This window comes from Phragmites australis, chromosome 8 (assembly GCF_958298935.1).
Source record: "Phragmites australis chromosome 8, lpPhrAust1.1, whole genome shotgun sequence".
Classification (NCBI taxonomy): domain Eukaryota; kingdom Viridiplantae; phylum Streptophyta; class Magnoliopsida; order Poales; family Poaceae; genus Phragmites; species Phragmites australis.
The window spans coordinates 5076837-5100688 of record NC_084928.1 but is presented as its reverse complement, the minus strand read 5'-3'; the positions used below and the strand labels follow the sequence as shown (position 1 = coordinate 5100688).

Here is a 23852-nt window from a genome sequence, read left to right as displayed (position 1 = left end):
TTTAACAAGTAGCCATATAAATTCAGGTATACAGGTAACTGCGTAGGTAATCTGAACCAGCCAGAACTTTTCTCCAGCCACCTTAATTTCCCAGATACTTCTCTTTTTCCGTCTGTTTAGCAAAGTCTAATTTCTACGGCTCAAAAATGATTAATTGTAACAGCCAGATTGCTTGTGAGTGTTGACGTGAACATTGACCAAGTACCCCGTAAAAAAAAACATTGAACAAGTAGCCATGTAAATTCAGGTATACAGGTAACCTAGGTAATCTGAACCAGTCACCTGAAGCTGGATTCTGGAAGGGGAGAAATTGTCAGCTCAACGTCAGGATTCTGTGCAATTGCGTGTATACCAAGTATGTAGGATCTACATGGTGACCAGTGATTTGTGTGAGTACATGCAGTTCTGAATTGGGGGCAGCGGATAGAGACGTCTCCCGGCATTTAGGAACGAGTCATGCATTGCATACTGCTCATGTAAGCATTACCCAATGCTGGTGTGAACCAAGTCATGCATAAAGAAAAGTGATCTAGAGCATGTACCTCAAGGCCCTATTTGGAACGAGCGATTCGCGAGTGTCGCCGTGGGAGGTTTAATTTCAACGAGTTCGTGAGCAGTGACGGAGCCGGAACACCCACTATACAAGAATTCTGGTTGTGCCTATGACACTAATCTATACTGTTATTTGCGAATTTTCCTACAACAAAGAGCTAATCTATACTAGCATTTGGAATTTTTGGATATTCCTGTGACACCCAAAAACCCCCCTAGCTCCGCCTATGTTCGTGAGAGTGTCGCTACGAACCAGCTCTAGAGTCTCACGAAAGGTGTAGCGAATACGATCTTATTAGGTTATAATTGTGATTTTTGTAATTATAATAACATAGTTATTGAGACTAACATATTTGTCAAAAATATATATTAGTAGGTCTCATAGATGCAATACATCGAGAAGTCATCGTAGTCAGGATAAAAGTTAATTGAATTGGAGAAGTTCTAGAAGAATTAACCTCACTTTAAGGTCCGGTGTAGAAGAGTTTGCACTCATCGGAGCATTATGCACAGAGACTGATAGTCTCACCGGATAGTCTGGTGCTCTCTGTGTTGAACCCACCGGAATATTTATGACAAAGAGAGAGAAGGTTGAGAACCTCACCAGATAGTCTGGTGATCTGCACAGTGTAACACCGGAATATTTCTTGTATAGAAGAATGCAAGTGCAGAAGACTGAGTATCAACCCAACGGAAGGTCCGGTGTTTAGGTTGTGCACACCGGAATATAGCACCAAAACATTTCTTGCAGAGGCAACTGCAAGTACTGAAGAATGAAGATAAACTCACCGGATAGTCTGGTGATCACAGAGATAGTTGCAGCGGAGCATTTTCTAGGAAAAAAAGAGAAGATATAACTCATCAGATGATCTGGTGTGAATGAAATAAATACCGAATGAATGCATCGGAGTATTTTAAACAGAGAGGATGCAAAGGCTTAGATGACTCAAGATAACTCAACGAAGGTTCAGTGATGGATTTGAAGGCACACCGGAGTGTCCAGTGTTCACAGAGGTTTTGAGAGAAAGTATAACTGCTAGTTTCTGAGATTGTACTCATAAGATGATCCGGTGTTAGTACTACTGTTCTCACCAGATTATCCGGTGTTAACAGCTTTTTTGAATCATTCAAAAAATAACTAGTTGGTGGGTTTGAGGCTATAAATACCGCTCTACTCAGTCATTTGAAGGTGTGCCATGCTGCTGGAGTCTAGAGGAAGCTCATATATACTCGAGAAGACATCCAAATCACCAAAGTGCTTAAAGTGATCATCCAAAGCAATTAAGCACAATATTAAAGATCTAGATGGATTGTAGCTAGGTGTTGCAGTTTGAAGAAGGGATCAAAGAGTGATCCTAACTTGTACCGAGTGATACATAGGTATCTTAGAGTTTTGGTGACTTACCGGCATCTTGAATCTTAGTGGCTCAAGCTTGTTGACTCTTTAACTTGGTGTGGAGCGACGGCAAGACATGTATACGGGGACATAGAGATCCTTACCTTGGTGACTCAAGCTTCAAAGTGATCACGACGGCAAGTGACCAGAAGAGAGGCTAATGATGATGAGACCTTATCTTGGTAGCTTGGTGGCTCATCGTGCTTGAGATCTTGTCTTGGTGACTTGATAGCTCAAGAGTCGTGACTGAAAGAGACTTAATGATCAGGAGCATATTTTTTTAGAGCTCTAACGTGGACTAGAGGTGTCATTTATGCCATCGATATCACGGGATAAAAATCTCTTATGTCAAATTTGTCTCTCTACCTTATTTACGTTTCTGTATTTATATACTTGCAATTTACTCTTTTAAAGTAGTTTACAATTTTCTTGAGTGGTAGAGTAAACGTACTAAATAAACATATAGCACATTTAGATAAAAATTAATATATATTTATTTTACAAAGTTTTTAAAACTAATTTATTTTAAATTTTTAAGTGACCTAATCCACTCCTTTTAAAATGTTACCGTTCCTCACAAAAGAGTAAGCTTCGACCCGCGTATATACGTACGGTCAAGTTGGCTAGGTCTCGCTCCGGTCATCACGAAGCTCTATGCCGAAAGCTGCATCCGGACTCGTTACCTGAAATGTCAACTGTACCAGGTACACAAATACGTGTAGCCAATCACGTATGTATATCGGAGCACGCAGCTAGCATCTTAGATACACGCACGCACTAACGCACACTGCCAGAATCTTGGGAGATACCGAGACCGAGTGTCCGAAATATTCTCGACAAGATCACTCAATCGAGGCGGGAATGGAGTGCCCGGGGCGCTGCGGCCGGTGCACCATCGTAGCTCTGCTCGTCATCTTGCTCACGTTTAGGGATGCATCGGCGGCGCAGCCAGCCGGCGTCGTCGTGCACGACGACGTGGTGAGCGACCCAAGGAGGACGACGAGCCGCAGCGCCGGAGTTTCCATGGCCGCCCTGCATGCCAGTGGCGCCGTGGAAACGCATGCCGCACCACCGCCCTGCACTACGGGTAATCTCAGTCGAGAAAAATTAAACTTAATTACGTACCGCGCGAAATAAGCGTAGTTTACGACGATAAGTTACTATATTTCTAGCGACTCAGGGGGATCCCCTTCCACCGCCCGACTCCTCCTAAATCGCGGCTAGTTCTGGCCGCCGTCATTGATGAGCGGACATCGGCGACGTCGTCCAGCGACTGCTTCAAGCCAGGGCATCGCGGTCTTCCTTTTCCCCTTTTCCCGTCCTCTTCCCCGGTGTTAGCTCTTCTTGTTCGGTGGTCGTCGGGAGCTCGTCGTCGGCTGCAGTGTGGTCTGATCTTGGCGCCTGGGGGCCTGATCCATTCGTCCGCTGCTAGTTCCCGGCCCGCGTCGCTGGTGCTGGCCACCGCTGCTGCTTGGTGTGCTGCCGTTGGTGGTGCGGAGCTGCGCGCTTCCGTTTTGGCGTTGTGCGCCTAGCGTTTACCGAGCCTGCTGCTGCTGTCGGCTCGGGTCTGCCGCGCCGCTGGTGCTGGCCACCTCCTGCTGGTTGTGGTGCTGCCATTGGTGGTGCGGCTTCCAGGCTGGCCGCTGTCGCTGGTGATGCCCTGCTGGCCGGCTGTGGACATTTCCCGGTGGGGGTGGCAGGCTGCGACGGGACGTCGGCGGTTCTGCTATTTTCGTCGTTGCGTCCGGCTGCCGTTGGGCTCCTCCTTTTGTCGATCTATCTTTCCCACTAGGTCAGGTTGTGGGGAGCCCGAGGGCTGCCAGTGGTGAGCGGTGCGTGCGCAGGGTGTCGGGGCGGCGTGCTCTGAGACTTGCATCGATGTGCAGGGGCTTTGGGTTGGAGAGTTGTGAGCGAAAGCTTAGCTTGGCTTTCTGCTGGTGGTAATGTTAATGATGTTTGTGAGCGTTATTTTCTTCTTGAAGGTGATATTATAGCGTTTCTCCCGTTCTATGGGCTTTTTCAGTGAAATCCTTGTCCCGGTTTTCTGTCGAGCGATGACGGCATTGACGTCGCTTCCTTCTTGAAGACGTCGCTTCCGGAAGCCCTCCTACACCCGCCAGTGACTCCGGCTTCTTTTGTTGGTTGGCTCCTACGTCTCTGCTCAGCACGACGATGTTCCATTCCATGATGCACACTCCTTTGAAGTGACTCGCTCGCTAGCTTTCTGGGGTTTTTGGTTCGGCGTAGGAGCAGGGCTCCGCCGACTAAGCTGCTGATGGCGTGGTAGCAGGGCTCCCCCAGTTTGTTGCTCAGGATGCTGGTTTGTTGCACGAGTTGAGTTAGGCTGGGCACGACTATTTGTTGGTTGCACCGTGTGTGGTGGGTGTCGTGGTGTTGTTCGAGGTCATTTCGTCGGCTTCTTCTGTAAATTCACCCCTATGTCCATCTTCACGGCGGCTTTTCTTTCAGCAGGCGGCAGTTCACGACAGAGTTTTAGTCTAATGCGCGCTCCTACGAAGCGACGTTCTGCCAGCTTGTGTGTCTGAGAGGTGCCGCGTGGGAGCGGTGGCTCCACCGACTGAGTGGTGTGGGTGTTTGGTTAGTTAACACACGAGTTAAGTTGGGTTGGTCCTGTTTTTTATCGGGTTTGTGCTTGTGGTGTGAACGTTGTCTATGTAGTCGTTGTCGTATTGTCGTCTTATGGTTGTGAAGTTTTTAGATACGATTTTACTTATAAACTGGATTAATTCTCCTCTTTTATAACAAAAATTGGCAACGCTTTTATCGTCCTTAAAAAAACATAGTTTCGCTACCGTGATCAAATAGATTGCATCACGTATATATAGTAATGTGAACAACTACGAATAGGATCATGGTCACTAAATTAGATATCCGTAGCTTATACATGTGGTAACATAGCAAAGACATGAGAAATTAGCCACGCATAGAAGTAGGGATCATCGAAACGTAGATATCAAGCAAGAGATCGACCGACCTTGTGAAGAAGGATCGCCTGCGACTGACCGAGGATCGCTCTAGCGATGGCCGCTGTGTGCATGCATGGTGCAAATGATTAGACGTGTATTGGACGATGAGAGAGAGAAGACGTAGATGACAATGGGCAAACGCGTAGACACTTTCCAAAAACCTAATTAACCCGGACCCATGCAGGATCCCAAACGATGTTGATTTCAAGTGACTTGCTTATTGAATTGCATGACACACATCTGACCCAAAAGCTTACTTTGGTGAGGTTCGGTTGCCGGATTCCCGTGCGCCACTCCATCGTGTGCAGGCTCCCTTAGGCTTATGATGTGGAATTGAAGATGGTGCAATTTTTTTTATTAAATTACATTAGTCCAATCGAGCTCGAAGTCTATTAGTCCTTAGAGCATCTCCAACCGACTTACTAAATCTTGTTCCCTATATTTTCATATAGAGAGTATATCTAAAAGATTTCATCTCTATTTTTTTACGCTCTCTAACTAACTCTTTAAATATCGCTCCTAAATTCTACTCACATATATTCTATTAGTATCATATAAATGAAAAATATTTACAACAGCTATATTTTCAACGGCTAAAATTTGTATATGTTTAAATTCAAATTTAATTAAAAGAAGAATATCACATTAAATGATAAAAATGCACATAAATGGAGCATTAAAAGGAACTCACTTTTTCACCATATAACCTAGGGTTGGAAATAATTTTAAAAATCAATCCATCACATAAGAAGAATATTAGTAAGTTTTTTATAATTTTTGGGAACTTATTTGAGGCACCAACAATTATTATAACTTATAAAAGTAGCCTTTTTTTTAGAGAATTTTAGTTTAAATGTACACATGATTTTTGGTTGAATCTAATTTAAATGGGTTGCACATGGATTATAGAACACGTATAAAATTTATTAGAATTTTTGGAGCAACATAAGAATACTTTTTTAAATAGAGAAGATGGGAAGAAAAATTCTACTGTTGAGTACTGTTTACATCGGTCAGTAGCTAACGGAGATGGCGAGCCTCTCCCCTGGCTGGATGTGGCCAGCGAGATGGAGCGGATAGCGAGCGCATAAATATAGCTATGCTGTTGGAGAGTCTGTTGTAGCTATTTTTTCTATCCCGCTTGGCAAATTTGACGATAGCAAGCGGGATAACTAGCCCCTTAGCGATGTTCTTCCAATGTCAAGTTGCATGTATTAACTATTTTACCAAAAATCATAATTTGACGAGGGTAAGATTATTTGTGATATGGACTCAAACATGTAGGAATGCAAGTTTTATATTTTTTAGTTATTGGGTCAACCCAAAACTTAAAAAAAAAAACTAAAGATTCATTCTCACCTAACTAAGCTAAGAAAAAAATAAACTAAGCATGAACTAGAACTACCCATTAAGTATCCATTTGTATCCTAGAAACAAGCCTTAGGTTCCACCGTCTAGCTCATCCTTATTCTAACCCTCACTACTATAGAAAATATCATAACCACCAGTTTGACTGATTGTACATATAACTGCTGGTTTATATAATGAACCGACGATGATATAAACTATCATTGTCAGTTATTGAGTTTATTCTAACGATTTTTATACTTTTTACTGCCGGTTCTTTTTACGAACCGGTAGTGATATTCAATCTAGGACAAAACAAAATTTAAGCATTCAAGCATTAATTTAACTGATATTTATATTACTAATAATCATAATATTTGAGTTTATATCCCACGAATCCTACTGTACATAAAAAACTATGTACGTCATGCATGGCCATGCAAAACCCTAAACCCGCGTGCGTAAATACCCTAAACGCGCGTGACTAAGCTACCCGCAGCCGTGATAATACTCGATCCAAAAGAAGAAGTCATCATTTTCATCGCCGTCGCTGACCCCCACCAGCCTCCTCCTCCTTTGAGCTCGACCGGGGCTTCTTCGCCTTTAGCTCGTCGATGAAGAAATCTCACACCTCATCATCCTCGAATGGGGATCCTGACGAGTCACCGAAGCTTCGTCCGATGACCATGCTGTTGTGGCCTCCTCCTCCTCGGATGACGATGCCGGTGGGAGGCGTGGCCGGAGAAGGTGGCGGTGGAAGCAGGGGTGGAGTCAAAGGTGGCGGATCCATCGTGTGGTGTGGCGGCGGCGGAAGGTGTGAGAGTGCGGTGGAAGGGGCCGAAGAGCAAGCGAGAGAGTGAGTTGATCGAGTGTGAGAGAAGGAACCATTTAAAGGCGCTAGAGAAGACAAGCAGACCCCAGTGATTGAAGGGTTGCGGGTAGGCTACGCTAGCACAAAATAAATTTTCTCTACCGCATTCAACCAGGAAGCCATGCGAGTAGGGGATCATGAATCGTTACCACTTGACGAGCAGTGCAGCGGAAGAAGAGTTGGAGCAGACCAATCCAACGTCGTGCGCGTCAAGTAGTCGATCGTCAACCTCATCCCGAGCACGTCCCGAGCACCTTCCGAGTACTCGCGAGTACGTCCCGAGTACTCCCGAGCAGATCAGCACCGCAATAGTAGCAGCGCCTCCACGGTATCCACACGTACAAGGATGGAATCGCCGTGCGCCGGTGTGCTAGAACCGCGCGCCCGGCTAGGGTTTCGAAAGGAGTTCGGGAATAGGAGGCGGCTAGGGTTTCTAAAGAACACCATGCGCCTTGGCCCCTGCCTATTCTTATATAGAGCACGCTAATGGGCCTTTAATCAACATTAAAGCCCATTATGACTCTAAACCCTAATGGTCCTTTAATCAACATTAAAGCCCATTAGCAGATCCAATCCGCAAACTCGATCGCCTCTAGGGCATATTACCAACAGTGATACCTATTATCACTGTCGATTTTTGAAAGCACTTCTTTTGATGAGCTAATATTGTAACATCCTGAGTTTTTAGCGTTTAGATTTTTAGCAAAAATCACTCATTTTTTTACAAAACTAATTATTTAAACCAACATAAAATCAAGGAAATGTATATTTGAATATATATATATATATATATATATATATATATATATATATATATATATACACACATGTATGTATATATTCAAATATATTATTTTGGATAAGTATTCTAAAGAGCACCAAATTAATTTCTAAATTAATACATGCAATAAATTGATCATATGCATTTTTGGTTTAATTATTTTTTATAGTTCTTTAAGTGTAGATTTGAATTTAAATGTCTCTCAAATTCAAATCTATTTCTTACATTCAATTCAACTGAAATCCAAATAAATTCAAATCCTATGAATTCAAACCTCTCCCAAAAATTAGGGCTATCAAATCCTAATCCTAATTCAAATAAACTTATTTAAATTAATACCAAACCTAAATCCAAATCTATTTTCAAATTCAAATATTTCTATTTGAATTTATCCCAATCAGTTCCAAATTGAACCAGACTCCTTACGAAGGTCTAAGTTGTCTAAGTGGTACCCTGGCAGCTTACGTAGGCTTAGAGCGCCTAGGGTGTCTTTATAGTATAGTCCAGCAAGGAAAGGTGATTGAAGAGTCTCGGTATAATTCGCTCATCTGCTTGTAATAGTTGAAGGCTGAGCATATCGTGTAAATACAGTGTACAATCTCTACGGAATGTAAATCTATTCGAATAGCTGTGTCCACGGTCATAGACATGCAAAGTAATGACCTCAATTGGTTAGACTCGGACATGTTTATCTTTGATGAGTGAGTGTGTGGACTAGATATCCGTATACTGAGGTTGTTGGTTCGATACGCCAGGAGCTGTGTGGTATTGAAGGTACACTAGACACATTGATAGGGACCACGGAGTGAGGTGTAGCCTCTCCCAAAACCGAAAAACTCCAAATATATCTTGTTACCTTATTTAAACTACTTTAAAGTTAACAATAGAGAATATAACTGGATATCTGCATAAAACTGTTTTACGCTTAAAACTAAACCATAACGTCTTGTCCTTGAGTTATCCTTTACGCATCTATCGACATTAACACTTTGAAGTAGTATATGACTTGTTGAGTACCTTCTGTACTCATTTTTGCTATCATTCAGATGAGGAGATGGATGTCGACTTCGCTAAGGAAGAAGGCGTGGATAAAGAGTAGATTTAGTGGTCACGTTCGCACACTAATTGTCTGTGGCTTTGGGTTGTCTTTCCGCTATGTTTTTGTTGGCTGGTTGGCTAAGTTTGTAATAAATCCTATGGTTTAAGACCTTTTGTACTCTTGTAATATTAATCTTTTATATACGATGTATGATTGTAATATCACAAATATTGTACTATATATATTAGCTATTTGATCTAAAAACTGATACATGAGACATAAAAGATCCTAGAGAAAGGGTCCTACAAATAGAGAAATGATCCTACAAATATCACTGTTGGTTCTTAGCTAGAATCGAGAGTGATAATTTGAATATCATTATTGTTTAGTAACACGAACCAATAATGTTAACTATCATTGTTGATTCTTACCGACTTTTTGTTTATGTGTGATTAAAAATCTTGAATCGACAATGATATGTTATCATTACCGATTATTTTTGAATTGACAGTTAAAAAGAAGCATAAATGACCCTTTCTATAATAATGTCTTTAGAAGATATGCCTAACTGGTCAATAAAGAACACATGAAAAATGATCCATTAAGATTACAAATTAACTTTTTCTCAAAGCAGGCATTATTCCTCGCTTTCTAGATGGCTCAATAAATAACAGCCAGACCAATCGCATGAAAAAGAATTTCCATTGGCCAGATGAGTATGCATCCGCAAATAAAATTGCCGAAGAGAATTAGGAATTTTCTGAAAGAAAAAGAAAATTACGGAAGATGAATAAGCATCCAATCTTAGCGTATGTTTGTTTGTGTCTAAATTTATCACGTCTAAGATTAATCGATAGTGATTTTTTATAAAAATATGGCTAATTTTTTTAACCATAAGTGTAATAAAATTAGTCAAATAATTAAATGTATGATATGTAAATAAAAAATTAATAAAATATAATTTCTTATAATCATAACAGTTAATGAAACAGCTATCTAGAAATCTTAGATACAACCAAACAGACCTAAATAAACTCCGGCCTCCAGCCTCCAGCACCACATCCCCTGCAACCAAACAGCCTGGATTTACGACTCACTCGGTCGCTCCTTGAGGCGATCCCGTCGCTCGCCGCCGCCGCCGGGCGCGGGCTACCATCTTCTGCAAGAGGGGAGGGGAGGTGGGTTCCCATCGTCCGTGCAGAGAGGAGGGAACAGAATGGGAGCAAAACCCCCAGCGTCCCAGCAGGCGTGGCGCTGGCTTCTCCGCCGCCTAGTCCGAATAAGTGTGAGAAGGTTTGCTGTTCGATCCCTATGCGTTCAGTTTTGACGATACCATTCTGTTGCGTACTCTCGAAGAAAAAAACATTTTACTGCGATTATCATGCGAAGAATAAGTGCAATTATGGCTATCAGTCAAGGTGGCTGATGGTCTGATGGGATACAATCTTGTATTCGGATTGCAGTGTAGTATAAACTGGCTCAAAGCATGGACCGTTAATTGTACTGTTGTTCAGATTAGATCGTAGTGGTAATCCGATCCTTAGTTCAAATTTTGTGCATAACTAACACAAGGAGAAGGTTATGACACATCCTGTTATATATCTTAAAACAGATTTGCTTGTTTAGAGCTAGTGGTTGTCTCGTATAAGACAAAAATCATGTTCTGGCATGTTATGATGATTCCTGTTTTTGATGTAATTTTTAGATTGTATGTACTAGAGGAGTCGCGTGCTTTGCACTTGTAGCATTGAAGCACTATGTATAGCAAATATATGTACTCATTTTAATCGCTCGTGCCTTCTTGTTGAAATACCCATGAATAGCACCAGGGGGTTATGAACGGAAAACTTCTTGTTCCTTGCAACTTGTTTGCTAGTAGCAATGTTCTTGAGGCCATTTATTCTTGTTTTTGTCTGTAAGTCATAGCCACAGTTTAGCAAAACTTTCAATTACCATTAGCATCAGTAAAATGAGAAGTGAACTTTACTCAAATCAATATGTGGTAGAAAGCTTTAGCATCAGAGTATCCTTAATTTTGGGTTTACTGTTCTATTTCAGAGACCTAGAAGGCCCTTTAAATGTAAGAGATATTTACACAAAATTCAACTTTTGTAGGGGCACGTGCCTCCCTTATGAATCTATGGTTATAGATCCAACCCTGGCTTTAAGTAGGAAATTAGAATTTTTTTCGTTCTCTCTTATTTGTCTGTAGTGAGTGAGTAGTAGTGCTCTCTTAGACCATCTCCAACCATATTCCCTTCATTTCGTTCCCTTCCCGATTCCCTTCCCCGTTCTCATTCACTTTATTTTCTCTCATCTCCAACAGCTTCCATTCGAGCGGAATTGCGAAGGAAAAGGAGAGAGAATCCCGTCCTGAAGGGAATGACCTTGGGAATCCCTTCATGACGGGAACCGTGAAGAAAAACCGTTAGAACGCTGAAGGGAACAAAAATCCCTTCACGACAGGAATTTCGCTCGCTACAGGAATCCCTTGGGCATAGTCTTAGGCATTCAAGCTCCAAATATTTCATAGTTAAGACATAAAAATGTTCCTATACCAGAACTCTAATATTCTAAAAGCAACAAAAAGTGGCGCACACATATTGTTTGACCAAAAAATAAATTGAACTCTAAGCACAAGAAATTCGCATTGGCAGCTATAATTAGGATATGATGGACTCGTTTATCCTTAAGGCTAAGTATTAATTGCGCAACAGTAGGGGGAGCGAAGAGGATAATGCTTGTAAAGTGTGGATTAGGTAAAGATGTGAATCTTACTACTAAAATATATGAAAGCATACAGGCTGTTCTAAAAGCTTTCGGAGATTGCTCGGATCTAGTGACGAACCTCACCAAAACTAAAATCTACACGATTCGATGTGACGATCTTCCGATAGACCAAATCCTAGAGGATTTCCCTGGTCGCCTCTGTACCATGCAAATATTTGGGTCTTCCCCTGCACACCAGAAGGGTAAGAAGAGTGGACGTCCAACCACTCATCGATAAAATTGGAGACATACTCCTAGGGTGGCAAGGGATTTTTTTTTTCCATGGCCGGCAGAGAAACTCTTCTCAAATCAGTCCATTCCTCTTAGCCGACTTACCTCTTAACCGTCCTCCCCTTGCAAAAATGGCTTCTCAAGATGATTGACAGGTTCCGAAGAAGTTTCCTTTGGAAGGGGGATGACCTAGATAAAGTCTCGGGGAGACACTGCCTGGTCAATTAGCCAACTGTGACAAAGCCTAAAGACCTGGGAGGCCTCGATATCCTGGAGCTTGGGTACTTTGCCAGAGCGCTGCGGCCTAGGTGGCTGTGGCTCCAATGGAAAGACGACAGACCATGGAAGGGGTTCCCAGTTCCTTGCGATCAAACGGACATTGACCTTTTTAATGCCTTGACAACAGTTGTGATTGGCAACGGAGAGAAGACCTCCTTCTGGCACTCAAATTGGCTCCATGGACAGGCTCCCAAGAACATAGCACCTCTCATCTATGCTCAATCCTCAAGGAAAAATTTCACGGTGAAACAAGAGCTTCCGGGACATAGAAGGCTTCGATACATTAATCAGATTGAATCGGAGCACGAGCTTCTGCAAATCTCCCACCTTTGGAGCTTGCTAAGGAACTAGCAGCTCCAACCGGCCACTTAGGACACTATATCTTGGCGATGGACCAACAACGGAAACTACACAGCCCAAAGTGCTTACAAGATCCAATTTGTAGGTCAAACGAACAAATACAAGATGCGATCTGTATGGAGGGCGAGAGTTGAGCCTAAATGCAAGTCCTTCTCTTGGGTGCTCCTGCAAAATAAAATCCTAACTGCATAGAACCTTGCGAAAAGGGGTTGGTCTTGACAACAAACCTGTTGCCTATGTGATCAAGAGGATGAAATGCCTACACACTTATGCAAAGATTGCATCTTCAAACAACAAGTTTGGACGCAGCTGACTCTATGATTGCACCTCCCCCCATTGCCGCAATTTTCTTCCTTTCGTACCACCAGGGACTGGTGGGCTGCGGCATCACGTTGAATTGACAAAGATTTTCGGAGATCGTTTGATGGTTTGGTAATTCCCTTTTAGTGGAACATTTAGAAAGAAAGGAACAACAAAGCCTTTCAAAACATCGAATGTACCACTGTTCATGTCGCGGAGCGGATCAAGGAACAAATAGAAGTTTGTAAAAATGCAATGTTTGGTTGATCCACCTTGCTGCTCCTTGCTGCTAGCGCCGGTTGCCCTTTGAAGTTGGGACCTCGGTTGCTTTCCTAGCTCTTTTGTTTTCTGTGTGGCCCGGTGCCTGCACGGGCTCTTCGGTTTTATTCCTTTTTTTGAACTCTAGAACTCTTTGTTTTCGCTCCTCTTTTATTCCTTCTCTATTAGAATCGGCAAGTCTCGTGTTGTCCTTTCGAAAAAAATGAAAGCATTGCATATAAAATCACATAGACTTCCTTCCATAGTGGGAATAAGCAGTGCCACATTATGAGTATTTTAAAAAATTATTACATTTTAGTCATTAGTGGTAGAATTATTTTTATTGCTGTGCCATTTTAATTTTCCCCATAGGGCATGAGAACTTGAGGAGATTTGGCTGGTTACATTAACATGATCCTAAAACATTTATTAATCCAGATGCTGAGAGAACAGATGCCAGAGGATTAGCGAGAAGGAACTCAACCGCAGTGTCCAGGGGCCATGAGAAGCTCATGATTGCTGTGCCACAGAAACATGGCTTCAATGATTTTGTGAAATGTGCCATTCATATCTTCAACACTTCTATGAAGAAGCTACAACATCCGCGAAACTATGAGTTTTGTGCCTTCAATGGTACTTATGATGAGCTAGTAGGCAATGTGTCTTCAAGGGTGAGCCTTATTTCGACGTACTTACTTGTCATCCTTTTAGAAGGTTTGACCTACAGTTTTTGTTTATTTTTTTATTGCATTTGTTTTTCATTTCTTATGTTTTTTTCCTGCGGAATAAACAGGTGTTTGATGGAGCAGTGGGTGACGTGACCATAACCGCTCACAGAGCCAGGCTTGCAGACTTTACAATGCCATACGCTCCCTCTAGTGTGTCTTTGCTTGTGCTCGCTGACAATGACTCGAAACCACCAATCCAATGGATATTTGTAAAGCCACTAACGAAGGAACTTTGGCTTACCACTGTGGGCTTCTTCTTCTTCACTGGTTTTGTTTTGTGGATGATTGAACGACCCAGAAATCCAGAGTACCAAGGATCAAGTTTGACACAAGTCAGCACTGCATCGTACTTTACTTTCTCCACTTTGACGTTTTCTCATGGTCAGTATTTCGAGCTCAAACTTCCTGACAATATATGATGGTTTATAAGTGGTTTAGTTGTACCTTCTTATATTAATTTTAGGATGATCTCAAATAATGCTTTTCTGTGTACAGGCCATATAATAAGAAGCCCTATGTCAAAAATTGTTGTTGTGATATGGTGCTTTGCAGTTCTGCTTCTAGTGCAGAGCTACACCGCAAATTTGTCATCCATGCTCACTGCAAAAAGGCTCCGGCCATGGGTGAGAGATCTCAACCAGCTGGTGCGCAATCGTAAATATATTGGATACCAACAAGGAGGATTTATGTACCACGTTCTGAGAAAGGAAGGAGTCGGCGACGATAGGTTAAGGCCTTATGGCAATCAAACAGAATATGCTGACGCTTTGAGGAATGGATCAGTGGCAGCCATTGCCGATGAGATTCCCTATTTATCTTATTTCCTCTCTCACACTCAACAAAATAAAAAATTCGAGATTATTGGTCACCTGTACACGACCCCTGGATTTGGTTTTGTAAGTTCCTTGCCTTAGTACTTCCATGCATTCGCTGTTCAAGAGTTTTGCTGCTAGTGCCGGGGCAAACAAAAGCTGACCAAACTAGCACAATCTTTTTGTCTTCAGGTGTTTCCTAGAGGCTCTCCTCTGGTGCATAATCTCTCAGTTGCCATATTGGGCCTAGCTGCAGGGAACCATATCTCACGAATGGAACATAATTTGTTTGGCTCAGCTGCGCCATCGACGGGTGATGGCAGTCCGGTGGGTGATTCTACGCCTCTCACTTTACGAAGTTTCTCTGGTCTGTTCCTCATCTCTGGATGTGTCTCAGCTTCCATGCTGTTGATAAGCATCACCAGGTCGGTCTATGTCAAATACACCAGAGTGACGGGTTCTGAATCACAAAGTGCCAACGGGAATGGTGGAACTTTACATCTTGGAGAACCTAGTGCACTGCATATCGACATGGGCGATAGCTCTGTGCCTGATCATTGCCACCATGAAATCAGGGATAACGATTCTGAGGGTGCCCCTGGGGGCAGCGTAAGCACTGGTGATGAAGAGGCTGGTCCGATGCAGAATGGCATGTACAATTGCACTGTACCTGCAGATCGTGTCCAGATCGAGATGAGCAGTACTGGCCAAGGTGTGGACAGGGCCCTGTAGCAATTCGAAATTGTGGATGCAAATGACAGTTCGTTTTTTTTGCAGATAGTCACGAATGTGCTGCAGAATTTTGTGTATACTACAGCCCAGAGCCCCAGACTGGATTAGCCAGATGTAGATGTGTTAGTGACTCTCAAGACTTATCATTTAATTTTTTAGGTGATTATCATATGGAAATATCGCTATTTGATGGTCTTTATATAAGCAATTGAGTTGATCGATAGAAGCAGGGCCAGAAGTCGATTTGCACCTTTAGAAGTACCCACGTTGCCTTTCAGAGTTGTCCCTTTCAAATGCTGCAAAGAGCACCAGAGTGATCCATGACTTGAATTTGGTTGTTATCATCTTATTTAGGAGAAAGTAATACAGATCCTACGAATATTTTCTCAATATTCTGTACCACCTTATTCAGGAAAATTACATGTTCTGTCAACTCCGTTAATCACTTACGATTAATAATGATTAGTTATTATCAGTGGTTATTAAAGATTTTTAGTTAAACATTAGTTACAATTAGAGATTATTAACTATAACTAATTATTATTATGAGTATTTAATGATAATTTATTGACAATTTAAATTATAATTAACTTAAATTAGTAATGATTAATACTTAATTAGCATAGTTTGTTGATAATAATAAATATAAAAATTATTATTTTTATAAAATAATTAAGTTGTACCTAGATATAATATATAATTTTTAAATAACTAAACATATTCTTATATTATCCGATAGATCTAACTAAATATATTCTCATATTAATTTATACATCAAAACAAATAATATATTTACATACCATTCATCAGCACGATCCCATCGCCTTTAACTTCGTTCGACCTAGTTACCGGTGGATCCGTCCGCTCTTGTTCCGTGATTCCCCTCGCGAGTCGCGACGCAGCGCCGCCTCCGTCTCTACGCACGTTGATGCGCATCACCTCCTCTCCAGCCGTCACGACGAGCGGCGCGTTGATCTCTCCTCCTCGCCGTCGACAATCTCTACCGCCGACGCTATCCATCGTCGGCGTCGTAGCCACCTCCTTCATTGGCCATGATAGCAATCTTCCCCGTGCGAGCACGGCAAGGTGGTGACGACTGGCGAATCCCCTCCGGCCTCGACACGGCTTATCCTCTTTGTGATAGGCAGGAGCAGGGCCATGTCTCCTGCCATGGGGTCGGGGCTGCTAGAGAGGCGCAGAGCTACGTCTCCTCCACGGCCTCGACCAGCGCGTTCAAGGAGGGGCTTTGGTGGCGCTGAGCGGCGTTGGAGAGGATCTCGGCCTCCTTAGGCCACGGTGCGCCATTAGCACCTGTACGTGGTGGCGAAGAAGGCAAGGGTGGTGACGCCATGGTGGCTACCGAGTGTTCCAACCTTCCAGTCAGTGAGGAAGAACTGGGCGCGGCAATAGTAGGCAGTGCACGCCACCTAGTCGACGAAACGTGTCACTGGTGAGAAGTTGTAGGAATTTCTTGTTCTTGAACGTTCTAATTGTTTTGAACTTCTCTCAATTCTTCTGAATGGGCGCTATTTGTTCCTGAGAAACTTCCAAATGGCACATTCAAAAAAGAAATAGAACTCACCCATGGCCAATGGCATTATAACTTGGTTTGGATTTAAACCCAAAGTGAATTGGATTTTTTAATGGACAAGGTGGATTAAATTCCATGTGGGTTATTTTTCCAGCTTGCCAAACAACACCTGATGCATTATGGTGCGCAATAGGATTTTATATGAATTTTACCGGTCAAATTAGCAAACTACTGAAGGAAGCAAATGCAACTGTTACATGTATAGTACTCTCAGCTGATGTTTTGATAACGAAATATATTTTGGCAAATATGCAACTGTCACATGCATTTACTAAGGTTCCTAAACAAACATTTACTTACTAATTGTTTACACAGCCAAGGACCCGATCAAGAATGCCCAAGTGCGAGCGATCATGGTAGCGCCTCAAATGTCAGCCGAAGCAGATTTGTTTGCCCAACTGGGCAGTGGCAACCGCATTCCAGTCCTCTCCTTTTCTGGCATCTCTCCGATGTTGCATCTATACATGGTGCCTTTCTTTGTGCACACTGCACCCAAGGACTCATCCCAGGTTGCGCCAATCGCTAGCATCCTCACCTCTTTCTCAGGGCGTGAGGTCATCATGGTGTGTGAAGATTCACCTTATGGAACAGGCATCCTTCAGTCACTGGATAGTGTGGTTGTGCCAATTGGTGTGACTGATGATTACTTGGACCAGGTGCTCTACCACCTCAAGGAGATGCCGGCAAGGGTGCTCATTGTACACACGCGCCAAGCTATTACCGTCCACCTATTTTCCAGGGACAAGGATGCCGGCGTGATGTATAAGGGCTATGTCTGGATTTCTACTGTTGCTCCGGGCAATGTATTGGACAGCCTCAACCCTGATGACATTGATTACTTGCAGGGGGTTGTGACACTCCGGCCTCATGCGGAGGCTACAAGAGATGTCAATAACTTCTCAGCACGGTTCAAGGCAAGATTCCAATTCCACCTGGACAATCCGGACATTGATGACGTGCACAACTCAAGCGTGCTGCTGTTCTGGGCGTATGACACAGCATGGGCCACTGCTAGAGCAGCCGAGATAGCTGGGCTCTCCAGGTTGGCTATCTGGATGGCAAAAACTGATTTGGGTAGGAATGGTGTGTCTACAACCAGAAGAGCCCTTCTTGATTCAATTCTCAACATAGCATTTGATGGGCTTGCTGGGAAGTTTAAGCTGGTCAATGGAGAGCTGCAGGTACCATCGTATGAGATTATGAACGTCACCAGTAAAGGTGCAGTGGGAGTAGGTTTGTGGACACCATTGTCTTTGCTGCCACAAAACCTTAGCAACGAAGGATATAGCTTTGACAATAGCAGAAGTGGCAGTGTAACTGTAAAGCCTGTGTTCTGGCGAGAAGATTCCGTGATGAATTCCAAAGTTCCTGAGAAGATTGACTTTCCACTTATGCTTGACAATAAACCTTCATTTAATCCTGAAATCCTGAATCTGAGGGAAGAAATGCCAGAAAATTAGTGGGGGGGGGGGGGGGGAACTCAGGGAAGGTGTGCAGTGGCTATACTAAGGCACCACTCAGGAGATTGGCATGCCACAGAACGATGGTTTAAAGCTTTTGTGAATGTTTCTCATCCCTATTTCTTTTGCAAGGATAATGTCACTCGTCCTAGTACCGCAAAACAAATCACTGGCTACAGCATTGATGTCTTTGAGGCTGCTATGGAAAAGCTACAACACCCTCTGTGCTATGATTTTTGTGTCTTCGACAGTTCTTATGACGAGCTAGTTGGCAATGTGTCTTCAGGGGTGAGCCTCACTCCTGCATATTTGCATTGCATACTTTTATATGACTTGACTTATAACATTATGACTTCTTGTCATTAAAGGTTTTTTATATTTTTCTGATTTTCTGATGGATAAAGCAGAACCTTGATGGAGCAGCAGGTGATGTGACCATAACCGGCGACCGAATCGTAGAAGTGGACTTTACAATGCCATACACACAGTCTGGTGTGTCTTTGCTTGTGCGTTCCGAGAGTGATCTGGAACCAATCCGGTGGACATATTTAGCACCACTGACAAAGGGACTTTGGTTTGCAACTGTGGGCTTCTTCTTCACTGGCTTTGTTGTGTGGATGATTGAGAGACCCACAAACCCAGAGTACCAAGGATCAAGTTTGAGACAGTTCAGCACTGCTTTGTATTTTGCTTTCTCCACTTTGACATTTTCTCATGGTCAGCGGCTTGAGCTTTAACTTCCTTATAAGTGGTTTAGTTATTTCTTTACAGTACTTCTTAAATCGTCTGTCATCATGGTTATTCTATACACAGGACATATAATAAGAAGCCTGTTGTCAAAAATTGTTGTGGTGATATGGTGCTTCGTAGTGCTGATCATAGTGCAGATCTACATGGCAAGTCTGTCATCCATTTTAACCGCAGAGGGGCTCTGTCCTTCGGTGACAAATCCGGACTAGCTCCTTTCTAATGGTGACTATGTTGGGTACTGGCATGGATCATCTGTGTACTCCTTGAGAAATCAAGGTTTCAGAGATACTAGGTTAGTTCCTTATTCAACGGAAGAGAAATGTGCAGAAGCTTTGAGGAAGGGGTCCATGAAAGGAGGTGTGTCAGCTGTCGTTGATGAGGTCCCCTATTTAACTCTCTTCTCTGACACTCGATACCAGAATGAATTCCAGATTGTTGGTCACATATACAAGACCCCTGGATTTGGTTTTGTAAGCTTCTCAATCTTTTTTTGCGGAATCAGGCAGGAGTTCTGCCGTGCAAGCTTCTCAATCTAGTGCTTTGGTAGATGCAGCTTTCGTTCTTCAAGAGAAATCACATGTTTTTGTAAGCTTCTCATCCTATGGGAATAAATAAGCTGGTCTAACTAACATCATGTTTTTGTCCAGGTATTTCCTCTAGGTTTTCCACTGGTGCATAATCTTTCTGCCGCCATTTTGAATATTACTGTTGGAACTGAGGGCTCAAAAATTCAAGAAAAATGGCTAGGCACAGCTTCTGCATCGCTAACACCTTCCGCGCCTCACACTTTGCAAAGTTTCTCTGGTCTCTTTCTCACCAGTGGACGTATCTCTCCTCTCATCCTGCTGATAAGCATTGTGAGGTTGGCTCATGCCAGATGGACAGAGACACGAAATGCTGATGCACAAAGCGTCGACAACAGCGATGGCAACGAAGAATCTCCGGCACTGCGGAACAGCACGGGTAACATCTCATATCACCCCACCCTGAAGCAAATGAGAATTATCAAGGTGCCCAAGGGAGGGGCCGACGTGTTGGTGACGAAGAATCTAGTCCAATTCAGAATGACATGGGAAACAACTCCGTCCGTGATCAACTCCATGAAGCAACAAGTAACGACACCCAAGGTGCCTGCTGGAACAGTGGTAATGTTGGTTACGAAGACCCTAGTGCAATGCAGAATGCCGTGTGTGATTGCTCCCTACCGGCACAGTCCTTCCAGATCAAAATGAACACTGGCTGAGACGCCGGAGCAATCCTGCGAGGTCCACTGTGATCATGCAAAGGAGAAAAAAACCTTCCATCTTCTGCAGGTGTATGTGTGCACGTCATTTGATGTTTATGTTACTTACAGCGTTATTTGACAGCAATTATACTCTAGGTGATCAGTCTTATCTGACAAAGAACACGCTTATCTTTCGAGTTGTGCCTGTTTCCTGGATTTGTGTTGAATCTGGTGATTCTGCTACTGGAATATTGGAATGGCCCCCACACCATATTGATGCCAGTGTGAGCACTGTCTGAAGACTGAAGCCTATGATTTTGCTACAATGTGTACAGTGTTTGCGGACTGAAGGAGACGGATGCAAATTTGCGGGCTAGAATTGATGTGGACTCGAGGGAGGTGAAGAGTAATAGAAGATGTGAAATATGATAGCGGTTGGAGATAAAAAAAAATATGAAGTATTTGTAATAGTATTTGTTGGTGCATAGAATAAGGAGTATTATGTCAGGAAGAGCTTGTGCAAGAGAATGCCAGTTGGCGGTAGATATTTTTTAAAAAATTATGGCCCTATCGTGTGACCAAGTAAGACTCTCACAATCAGCCTCTTAGTCATGGAGGTAAGTTCTACGATTAGTCTCACTGATCGCATGATAGATATTTTATCTTAACTTATTAAGTCATATTAAATGTTATCTATTCAAGTGTTTTTTTTCTCTAAGCACGCCCTCCAGCGAACGAAGTCTTGGGCGACGTATACGTGCAGTGTCCCGTCTCGTAGGATTAAATGCTATGGGATGGCGTTACAGACAGGCGTGACGTCACACAGCAGATGGGACGGCGTCGCAGGCGGGCATGTGGCGTGGGACGACTAGTGTAGGGTCTGGATACCTACCCTAGCTAGGGGTAATTGGTTTCATCAGAGTTAGACCGGTCATATTGTTGGCATGTTCTGTTTGTATATACACCACTTCTGCTATATAAATAGGGGAGGACTAGACTTGTAAAAAGAGAGAAACATATCTTTAAATAGTTTCATACTATCTATAAAAGAATACACAGGACGTAAGACTATTATCCCATAACAACCACTGAGTCCTGCTTCGAGGACTTCGGTCGACACGAGGTGTTCGTCATAGGGTACGACCCAGATGAGCTCAGTGTGCTCCAAGCATGGGACACCGAATCGGAGTCCAAAGGTTCCGAGACTCAACGTGAAGTTTGCATGGCTGACCATGCAGTAGGAGGCCTTGCGCCCAGAGGGAAACCGGGTCGGCACCGAACAGGGAGGCGCTCTGATACATACCTAGCAACTACAACACCGTCCAGAGGAACTCCCGCATAGGACGCAGTCTGTGGCAGCGTCGTCACCTAGGCTATCACACCATGTGGGCACTGGGGGCTCCACTCCTCGAGATATGTCGTCACTCCGCGCTCAGTAGCTTGACTACGAGGCTATGACACCCGCACAGAATCTATAGACCATGCAAATGCTTCGTAGCAACCCGCTAGTAGCAATACCGGAGGGTTCACCAGTAGCCCCTTGGCTGCCTGACCTCGCCCTCCTGATTGAGACCGCTCGACGCCAAACTGTGACGGCAAACGGCACATCCGTCGCAAGGACTGGTGAAGGTCACGATCACCAAGACTCGCAGCAAGCCCCACAGCAAGAAAGATCCTATGCTCCCTCCATGGCAGGAAATGCTTGGAGACCCCATCACGTTGGGACAGCCAACCCACTGACTTGCATGATTCTCTTCGCCAACGCGACCTCCGCGACGTGATCCAGGGTCAGAGGGCTGACCAAGAGTAGAGAGATCGCTCTTGGCGTGAGCTGGAAAAGGCAAGTAGCCCTATCACTCACCTTCCCCTCGCAGGAAGTCGTCGGATTCCTCCAACCTATCACCCGGGCCGCGAGACCATTGTCTCTCTCCTCGAGCATGTGCCGTCGCCCATTAGCGAGCGACCCCCCGTTACGGGACGGGGTGCAACGCCTTATCCTCCCAGCTTTGAGAGGTGCGCTGGCTACATAAGTTCCAGTCGGTCCTAGCCAAAAAGTATGATGGCTCAACCAATTCCGAAGAGTTCCAACAGATCTATACCACCATGGTGTAGGCTGCAAGAGACCACGGGAAAGTTATGGTCAACTATTTCTCGACCGCCTTGACCGGCTCAGCCTGGTCCTGGCTTATGAACCTCCCCCGCAGGTTGGTTCACTCCAGGGAGAACTTGTGCGACCAATTTGTTGCCAACTTTTAGAGGACCTACACCTGGCCAGGTGTCGAGGATGTCCTGTATCAGGTCAGGCAATGACAGGGTGAGTCAACGCGAGACATCATCAGGCATTTCACTGAACGCCAGAATACCATTCCAAGGATAACGAGTGAGTCAATGGTCATAGCCTTCCGGAGGGGGTCAGAGACCAGAAGATGGTCAAGAAGCTAGCCACCAAGGAAGTCTAAAGCACTACCGAGCTCTTCAAGCTCGCCGACAAGTGCGCGCAGGCTGCTGAGGCCGACTAGCCCACCTCTTCCAAGGGGGTTGCTAGGAAGGAGAAAAAGAAGAACAAACGCAAGGCAGGATTGCCTGATATCATGGTGGTCGACCAGACTGGCCAACCGCATCGGTGCTTCGAGAAAAAGGATAGAAAGAAGGGCTGAGGCTACTGCCTGATACATTGTATCGATGCTCATGACATGACCGAATGCAAGGTCATGTGGTGCATCATCGACAAGGAGCTTGTGGAGTGTAGTCCAGGCGCGACGACAATAGTGAGGACGGGGTCAATCCCGACCAGTCAATGCTGGATTTCCAGCAGGCTGGTCACATGGTCCACTATATCTTCGGTGGCACAACAACGTATTCCTCGAACAGAGAGTACAAGTCGGTGGTCCGTGAGGTGTGGGCGACCACTCCAGACCCAAGCTCGCGCCTGAAGTGGTCGGAGGTACCCCTCACTTTCAGCTAGCCCAACCACCTCGCGCAGGTCAAACGCCCTGGTCGCTACCCCATCGTGGTCAAACCAACGGTGCAGAGCATCCGACTGGACTCCATCAACCTCCTCTTTGTCGACGTGCTGGACACCCTGCAGATTCCAAGGAGCGTATTGAAACCCTCTCCTCCCTTCTTCGAAATCACCCCCAGCTCCTCAGCAAAACCATTGGGGCAAATCGAGTTGCCCATCACCTTCGGAGAGTAACTTCAGGGGACCGAAAAGGTCTTGTTCGATATGGCAGACTTCGGGACCGCTTACAATGCGATCCTAGGGTGACCAGCGATGGCTCAATTCATGGTCGTTGTCCCCTACACTTACACTGCGATAAGAGGAGTCTTGATATGGTCGAGCTGATTCCCGGGTCGCGGCCTGAGAACGCCGGACCCAGTGGT

General features: G+C 44.1%; 1 protein-coding gene and 1 pseudogene across 1 annotated transcript; both read left to right on the top strand.

The window, feature by feature from the left end:
* The first annotated feature begins 10042 nt into the window (after positions 1-10042).
* Positions 10043-15668, top strand: LOC133926395 (glutamate receptor 2.8-like). Its single transcript, XM_062372324.1, has 5 exons — positions 10043-10266; positions 13609-13841; positions 13964-14279; positions 14394-14794; positions 14903-15668. The coding sequence occupies exons 2-5, from the start codon at positions 13683-13685 to the stop codon at positions 15440-15442; spliced, it is 1416 nt and encodes a 471-aa protein (XP_062228308.1). The 5' UTR covers positions 10043-10266; positions 13609-13682; the 3' UTR covers positions 15443-15668.
* On the top strand, positions 15466-20670 carry LOC133926396 (glutamate receptor 2.8-like; annotated as a pseudogene).
* Positions 20671-23852: the final 3182 nt, after the last annotated feature.